Source organism: Elaeis guineensis, chromosome 1 (assembly GCF_000442705.2).
Source record: "Elaeis guineensis isolate ETL-2024a chromosome 1, EG11, whole genome shotgun sequence".
Lineage (NCBI taxonomy): Eukaryota > Viridiplantae > Streptophyta > Magnoliopsida > Arecales > Arecaceae > Elaeis > Elaeis guineensis.
In genome coordinates, this window is record NC_025993.2 from 181,779,409 (window position 1) to 181,788,541 (window position 9,133).

At 36.8% G+C, this 9,133-nt stretch overlaps 1 protein-coding gene across 1 annotated transcript; it reads right to left on the reverse strand.

Annotated features, from left to right (window-relative positions):
- Positions 1 to 1,053: 1,053 nt before the first annotated feature.
- Positions 1,054 to 8,686, reverse strand: LOC105039974 (protein REDUCED WALL ACETYLATION 4). The gene is made up of 16 exons (XM_010916322.4): positions 8,436 to 8,686; positions 8,066 to 8,157; positions 7,122 to 7,256; positions 6,970 to 7,026; positions 6,811 to 6,883; positions 4,558 to 4,716; positions 3,235 to 3,384; positions 2,889 to 3,144; positions 2,672 to 2,793; positions 2,384 to 2,470; positions 2,206 to 2,294; positions 2,051 to 2,113; positions 1,888 to 1,944; positions 1,720 to 1,816; positions 1,483 to 1,641; positions 1,054 to 1,368 (listed from the first exon to the last, which is right to left on the reverse strand). Exons 1-16 carry the CDS (start codon positions 8,466 to 8,468, stop codon positions 1,354 to 1,356), a joined length of 1,644 nt encoding a protein of 547 aa, XP_010914624.1. The 5' UTR covers positions 8,469 to 8,686; the 3' UTR covers positions 1,054 to 1,353.
- Positions 8,687 to 9,133: the final 447 nt, after the last annotated feature.

A 9,133-nucleotide genomic window follows, 5' to 3' on the forward strand; every position in this document is an offset into this window, starting at 1 on the left:
GAACTCCATATCAACCTACCATATGCATTAACTTTATTTAACTGCCAAAGAAGTCACTGTAATAAAGGATTTATAAAAAAAAAAAAAAAATCTACCAAGGGAAAGATGAACTTTATGGGTACGATATATGGTTTTGAAGCAATTATAACAGACACAATATTAGTATAACTTCAGACACACATGGCTCGCTACATAAAAACCTCGGATGTCCGATGCTCAGACAGAAATAGAATGAAATAAGGAAGAAGAAAGAGAGAAATAGTCTTCGTAATAGACAAAAAATGAGCAAAATAGAGCATTTGAAGGTGTTTTGGAGGAAAAGAATATTTTTATCAATTTTAAATTTTAAAAATTAAGCCCAACCATATTAAATTTCTGCAATATTGAAAAATGGTATAATTTTCATTATTAAAAGTAATGTCAGATGCTGAGTTAATGACTAGAAGGAGCATTTTCTTTATACTATGTGGACCAATCAATTGCCATGGTGCGCTCTACGTCAGTTTTGCTGCACCGCATGTGGTGCACAAATAATTACTCTTTCACAGATGCCTCATTTCCTTTTATATATTAGCCCTCTTCTTCTTTTTTTTGTTTTTTAATTTTCTTGGCAAACATTTTCCTCTTTATCTGGGGAAAGAGTGGTTGTCCCCGATTTTTCAATAAAAGATTTATTTGCAAATGCTAATTTATTTTTTTGGAGACCTTTTGGATGTTTTTTTTTTGGCATGCGTCTTGAAATTTTGTTCGGGCATTGGCAATTGTTCAACTTAAAATTCCCAGGTAGTGATGTCATACTGGGTTCATTTCATTCTGTTCTTTTATCTGAGCTGCAGAGAGGAGAGGTGGAGGGGTCAATCGTTCTGCTTGCCAAAGTTAAACTGATGTTGCGAAAACAAAGGCCCCCGACCGGCAATCTTTTGTAAGAATTTGGCGTTCCATCAGTTGTCTAGTTTATCAAATTATGCTCTAGAATTTGTATTACCCTTGCAGCAGAGATGATGCATTTGTAGGATATGTATTTATCGCTTTCCAGGCTTCCATGGTATCCACTTTTACAGCATAAAACAATCCCTGCTGCTATGATATTTATAAAAGGATGTTTGAAGTACAACACAATATTCATACCGGCCTTTGCATTACAGTACAACACAATGTTTATCCTGGCCTTTGCATTGCATTATAACAAATGAAACACAGAAAGAAATACATCAACATCTAGCCTTCTTATCGAGGAAGAAGCAACTCCACACACACCTCCATTGGAGATCAAACTTAACACCCATGCATTGGAGCGTACAATTGACCATTCTGGAATTGTTACCTCTCCGTACGAACCCAAATACAGACTACTCATGCCTGCATGTGCTAGAGAGAGAAAACAGATAGCAAGATCATATAACTCATCATCAAATATTAGACTAGGTTCTATTGAGAACAAATGTTATGCATTTTAGTTGCACTCCGAAGATGTATGCATACCAGCATCTTTGGAAGGTTGAGCAACACCAAGGACAGGGCATACAAGGTTATCGAGATGATGACCCCTGCAGCTAAGTTAAACATCAGGCGCTTGCCGTCCCTGCTTGGTAGAAAGACCATCTTCAGTTTGTTCGTTAATTCAAATATTCTATGTGCGACCTGCACGGATAAGGAAAAAGAAATTAGTTCGATTCTTTCTATTGTTTCATATGAAAGTGATGTGCAATGTCTACAAACAGCGATGTATATGGCGGTGGTAAGCATGAAATTGAGCATTGGATAATTGGGAATAAGAGATAGCAGCATCCGAGGCTGTTTGTCGGGCCCTCCTGATCTGCAAGTTCACAGGATTCAATCACCTCCCGGAAGATAATAAGAAAGTCCTATAAATTTCCAGCAAAATACCTTAGCCAGATGTGAAACTGAGATATGTATGTTTCCAATGTTATTTTTCCAAGCCATCTGATCATGAAATAAACAACTTATATCAGAAAATGTAAGCCAGGAAACTAAAGCAAATATCAAATAGAACCTAAATTTCAATTGCGAAAAACTTGAGGTCGCTTACCCAAGGAGGGTAAGAGTATAGCCTCGGAATTGCTGAGTAATGTTCCGCAAGCAAATGTACACACTGATTTCCAAGATTGAAGAGGGAGATACATATTAGCATCCAGCATGGAGTGAATGATTGACAATATGAAATACATTGGGGAAAAAGCATACGTTATTGGGATCCATGATGTGTAAGGGTGGTATGTATTATAAGTATACTTGTCCAGCTTGTAAACATACTCATACCAGATGTAACCAATCTAGAAAAAGATGGAAAGGCATCCCTTAGATGTCAAAGACAAAAAGGAAGAGGGGGAGAAAGAGAGAGAGAATTCAGTTTTGTAAATACCACTAGACAAATTGTTGCCACAGTTGCTTTGATTGCTATTCTCAGCTTTGCTTCAGTTTCTTCCAGTTTTTCCATCCACCTCTCAACCTTCAGAAGACAAACCGAATATCATTGAAGCTTTGCTGCCAATACTTGAGTTCAGCTCTTTATGAGCAAAAATGTTAAGATTATAGTTTAAGTTGTAAGAGTGAGATCAAAGCAGCTGGTAAGTCTTTTGACAAAGTATAGAAGCAAAATATGAGATGTAAATGTCTGCACATCACAACATTTAATGATTCTGAAACTTACTGTTGGATGATAGTAGGCATATATCATTCCCACTATCCATATATAGCGATCAAGGCCTGAACGGAATTGCCATTCATGCATGGGCGGGTATTGCGTTCTCGAAGAATCTGGATCTTGGTAAGCTGTATTCCATCAAAGGGCTCATTTATATATGCATCTTCAGAAAAAATCAAAAGATGCAAAAGACACTAGGAAACAGCTTCAGAGAGATACTAACCCAGAAGGAATGCAAATGGGCTCCACACAACATCGAACACACCAGGAACCTCCCATACCAGAATAATCACCAAAAAGCAGAAAGCAACTTTGACTGCCATAACTGACCCATGCTCATTGTATTTGTTTAAAAATCCAAGTGTACCATAGACCATTAGAGTGAAAAAGGTATGCATGGGACAAATGTAATATAGCATGTAATGGTTATCAAGGACAATGCAGCAAAATGCCACAAAGAAATTAAGTCGCCACATCATCTGTTAAACATGACGAGTTGTCAGATTATTTTCAAATATGGTAGTGAATCATCAAATAAAGAGGGAATACTTACAAAAGATGGAAATCACCTGAGCAAATCGTGCAAGGCTAAAATCCTTCCGGACATAGTAATAGGAGAAGTTCCCGAAGCCAGTCATCCACACATATGCAGCGATGAACACACGAATTGCATTATAAATTTCTTTTGCATTAAAGTAGTGATACATCAGAAACAGTACCTGGATGTTGAGAGGGAAATCAAGCTCTATTTGTACTGGCAATATATTGGACTCCGGAAGTTACTCCTCATTTGCCAACTTAGATAATATAGCATATCGTAAACTACAATCAGATATGCTTCAAGATAAGTCACATTACCCGGTGGAGGGAAAAAATAATGGCAGCAGGAGAATAGGCATGGGCCGGGATAAAGATCATCTGGTCTGATATATTAAAAAATCCCAATGGAGTCCTTGAGAAGAAACATACATGTGAAGAGAAACCACGGGACGGTTTTCTTTAAAAAAATTAATAGCTCAATCAACAGCCATTTCTTAAACTTATGAAGCACATCTTCATGTTTATGATTAGGCAACTACAGTTCCATGTCTAAGACTTATCACGCCAAGCAAAAGTCTCATGTTAACAGCATTGAACTGCAACTACCACTGTAGGATTTCCATACTGCAGGTTTGTCATTTTCAAGAAAAGAGTTGACAGCTAAATACATCAGAAGGAATTCCATCCTTCAATTAGTCTTCCAACCAAGTTAGCATCTAGACTGGATCAGCCTAGACACATCCTACTCGCTAACTAGCACAGATAGGATAGATCAAATTTTGAAGTTACAAGGGTCGGGTTAGATCTATGTTGTCAGGTTCTTAACCAAATGGCTTGTACCTTCAAACGACAACAACAACAAAGGCTTGGGGTTAGTTTTTGAAGCAGTCGAATTAAGTCTTCGCTTGATATCAAGGTTTGGGCCCAGATGTTTCTTAGAACCCTTATATGCAAACTCAAACACTTCGATTACGACTATCAGTATACAAGCTGTAAAGAATGCATGAATAAGCTGGGTCTCCCAGAATTCAAAACTTGTTTGGGAATTAGTGATTGAAAACACTTGCAAGTATCGCTTAACAGAACACTATGAAAGAGAATCAGAAACTAGGTCTCATCATACTTCATTTGATTGACTTCAACAGTTTACGTGACAAGAACTCAATGTACAAGGAAAAAAGAAGCAGGTGGTATATTAATGGCCATCTTGGTCTGATCTGGGAAAATAAACTGATTCATATTTGAGATATATTGGATGTTAAAGTGAAGGGAAAAAAGGGACTCGCATAGTATTAGTTGAGATTGACCATGGGGAGAAAAGTGTAAAAACATAATCAAAGAGGAGGACAAACCTGCATCCACCCCTTCCATTCCTCAGTCTGATGCCTATTTAGATACTGGATGGAGTTTCCTGAGAATGGTGATTTATCATGATGGACCTTATAAGATGTCATTGCTGCAACAATGAGGAGAAGAAAGTAGACAAACAAGAAAATATCCCTGTTGTAATTCTGCAAACAGAAAACAGTGGTTGGATTAGACACCATGTTGTCTATAATGAAATAAGTACAAAACATAGCTACAACTAGAACAGTGTAAACTTTACTATGATTCAGGGATAACCGTGTTGGTTCCATAAAATAACCATGATCCTAGATAGATTTAGTGAATACTCAATAATAGAGAAATACATAAAAATGAACTGATAAAAGAGAACTGAGAAATGACTAATATTCAATTATACTACTACTAATTATCTTAATGGTTGTATTAAGGAGTCTTTTATTCTTGACATTTAAAGAGGTCACTGTGAGGTCTTACAATATGTCATTTTTGGGCTAGATTTCTGCCAACAATTTTTTTAAAAGTAGTTATCAGTATAGTTGTTTTTATATAACAAACATGGTACTGAGAGGACAAGGCATATCTGAATCATTTGACTATGATTACTCTGTTTAATATGATTAAGATCTAATTCAATTGAGTGGAAAATCTATCTCTTTTAAGTTTTATCTCTCTTTGAGCAAGGCCTATGCATTTCCTTTTTATTATATAAAAACAATTTCCTGAAAAGATTTATAAATAAATGGTATAAATTCATTACTTGTTGGTCGGCTTTGTCCGAGAATAAGTTTTGACTCTAAGCTAGTAATTATTTTGTGAGATCGTAGGATATATCATTAAGTGAAGAAAGTAAATTTTCTCATATAATGATGTTTGGTCATTGGTAATTTAAGATATCATTCTACATCGATCTGGCCACTACTGACATCCACCTCAAAGAATTCCTCTTATCCATATCAATACATCCTCAGAAAAAAAAAAAAATACTGTACCACCCCATACCGTCCGTACTGTACCATACCGATCTCGTACCGATACGCCCTTAGAGCGTACCTACATTACCGGACCGTACCGAACTATCGACATTAAGTAGAATTTTACCGATAAGGGGTCCGGTACTAAGACGGCGAACCTTGGATACTACACATTCGTGTGTGCAAGCACATATTGATCAATGTTATCAAGATAACCGTGATTTGTTCTTGTTTATCAGAATACATGCTTTAAATAGAATTTAATGTTTCAAGTGATATTTTTAGGAAACAATATGTCTTAATGCATTTACTCCTGATTCTTGCATGATGTACTAAAGGTCCATTTGGTTGGGATATATCCGATTATGGGGTAATCTGACGATTCCTGGGAATCATTTATCTGAAAAAAATGATCGTGAAGGAAAATAATTTTTACTACGTTTGGTTGGTAGAAAAAATACTCCAAAAAATGACACTGAAGAAAAATTATCATATTTGGTTGGAGGTCATCCTATATAGGAATGTAACCAAATTTACAAATATGCCCACCAATATAAAATAATATTTTAATACCAAAATAGGATTGTCATCTCTGATTAATTTTTATATAATGACTATAATCACATAGCCCTTTGCGTAATGGCATTTGCATCTTTATTTTTTTTTTTTTCAAAAATCTTCATTGAATGAATTTGGGAAAGACATCAAAATAAATTCAATGATTATATATGTACTCTATTTTCTGAGCTTTATCCTTCTCGATATTTTTGTTGTCATCAGTGTCTCATTATTGGGGATATTTTTGTCATGTATGAATTACTAGCACCAGAGAATTACCAAATACCAACCCTCATAGTATTTGTTTTACCTTCTCTTAGAAAAATAACCATGAGACCTGCCAATGTTTTTACCATCTCTCTCTTCCATTTTTCATACCAAACATGGCAATCTAATATGGGATTTATTTTTCCATACCAGATTAACCTCAACCAAATAGACCCTTAGTGTTTTACTAGAGATTCTGAAAGATACAATATTTGGGCAGCATTCTGTTTTAAACATGTATAATGAATAAAGGATGTCAGAGATTTGAACAAGTTAGAAATCTCTTGCATGGGGTTCATGCCAAGATCCCTCTAAAATGCCCCTTTATGAGAAGTTAGTTTTTGCATATGAAGAAAAGCAAACTTATCATTCCTTGCTACTAAAATACACCTCATCTCAAAATTTTTTAAATTTTGTGGATTGAAGCATATAGCCTTCCTTTTGTGAGGGATAAAGCAGCACCTTTGTTGATTCTCCAAGGAGATTTGTACGATCACATATGTAAAAGTAAGCCAACAAAGCTCCAAATTCTGCTCTGAAATTTATCAGCTCAAATCCATTAATGCATGTTACCACTAAAAAGTTATTCTAAGTCCAAAAGTATATAGCGGTTTCACTCACATGGATCGCAATGTCAAATAGTTCTCTAACAAGAAATCCTTGTCCATCAAAAAAAATCTGAGCAGATCAACATTTTTTTTTAATGCCACTCAATCAGGCTGAAATGAACACTGGAAAATGTTAAGATGTCAAGTACATTGAATTTATTATACCTAACAAGGCTTGGTGATGATTTGCGAGCTTTTGAAGAAGGTGTTGGCAGACTTCCTTCTAATAACCGAATATTAGCTTCTTCACTGAGTGGCCTGATGTCCAGCCCAACTGAATGGCCATCACAATCCCTGCCACTAGAAATCAAAGAAGGTATTGTGTCCATGTCTAGAGTTTAAGGCAAACAATTAGATATAAATATGTTAAACTATACATATATATCCCAAAGTCTACTATAGCATTTAAGGATACTGCTGCAAGTAGTTGCAACCTAGGTGACAGCAATAAGTGACGCAGGACAGAAGAAGAAAGAGAGAGAGAGTGGGGGGGGGAGGAGGGGGAGGAGGAGGAGGAAGAGTCAGAAGAAGAAGAGGGAGAAGAAGAGAAGAACGAGGAGAGGGAGAGAAAGAAGAGCAATTTAATATTCTATATTCTCAACGATACAAATTATCTTCTCAATAACATAGCAATAAGTTTATATAGACATGGCAAAACCCTAATAAAACAAATCCTGGAGTCTACATAAAAATACAATTCCAAAGTCTCAAAAAAAAAATTCTAGAATCCATATAAAAATAAAATTTTCTAATTTCTATATTTGCGTCTCCCATAAGTGCACCTAATTTCCTTAGTAATGGGCGGTCCTCCGTCAACAAGCCTCATGTATAACTCCAAGAAAATGGTACCCCAAAATGGCAACCTTTTCCTATCGCTCATGCTAGCAAGCATGAAGTGCCAAGCATCGATCAGAATAATTGTCAAACATTTTCACATCAACATCACCACAAATTAAAATGGAACTCTTGTCTTGAAACATTAAAGATGGTTCTCCAACAACTTCCAGACGAGAATAAATCAAAATGCTTAGTTGCATAAAAGTTTCAATATTCAAAAAACAGAACTAGCATTAGGCGAATAAGGCATCTAAATTTCATATATAACTCACAGTTTTGTTGAACTAGAGTTCTTCCAGTACAGCAGCAGCTCCGAATAAATCCATGCCACCAATATAGGGATGAACCCGAGAAGCACCGACACCTGCCACAAGTACAATCCAAATTGTGTCAGCCAATGCCTAAAGCATACAAAATGACACCATTTTCAGCAAATTATCACTCACATTTCTTCATGAACAGCATAAAGAACATAGATATCAATTTATATGTTAAGCAACAAAAGCTTAAGAATACAATCACCACCTATTTCGCCGTCGTGCATCAGAAACATATGATGAAAAAGAGAGCAAAAATCCAAATTTTTAAGAAAAAAGAAAGATTTTGAGCAAAAAGATGCCAACTTTCTTCGGTTTCACGCACCTGGCCGGCAGTGATGGGCCCTGAAATCTCCATTGAAGACCGTCGAAGAGCCACAAAGAAGAAACCCTACCAGTAAAAGATATTCGAGTACACGAGCATTTCTAGGTCTAGAATTCACCTCAGAAATCCCAAACCATCTCAAGAAAAAAGGCCTCTTCACCACGGAATCCCATTCAAAACCTTACTCTATTTATAGAGGACGGACGAATCAGACAAATTCGCAGGAGGAAAGGTACATTTACGGGCAAAACGTGCGGCGAGAGAGAGCGCGGCGGGAACGAGGCGGTGGAATAAAATCACGAGGTTGGAGCATTGTATCGTAACATGATCCAACTGATAGGACAAGGAAAGGAAGTTAGGTGGGGATTTGCTGCGGGTCCGCCGTGTCCCCGGTGACTGCACCGCCTTCCGTGAACGAGTGTGGCTGAGCTTTTCCCCGATATCTCGGGACCATCCCGAGTCCGCGTCAAAAGGCTGTCTTTTTTTGTATCCATGTTTCAATTATTTGTTACGCTCGTCTCTCTCCATCCGACTATTCCATCATGCACTCTTTCATTAATACCTTTCTGTATAATTTTCTCATCCCCTTTGTCTGATTCTTCATTATTGTTATCGACAGCTTGTTAAGGGCAACAAATCTCATTAAAACTGCTATAGCCACGTTATTGGCACGTAGTGTGGGGTAGGAAGCTCAAAAT

Coding starts and splice junctions, on each gene's coding strand:
- LOC105039974 (XM_010916322.4), bottom strand. CDS start 8,468: ATGGAGATTTCAGGGCCCATCACTGCCGGCCAG. Junction 1,945..2,050: donor TATACTCTTACCCTCCTTGG/GTAAGCGACCTC, acceptor TTTCATGATCAG/ATGGCTTGGAAAAATAACAT. Junction 1,817..1,887: donor CAGTTTCACATCTGGCTAAG/GTATTTTGCTGG, acceptor GTGAACTTGCAG/ATCAGGAGGGCCCGACAAAC.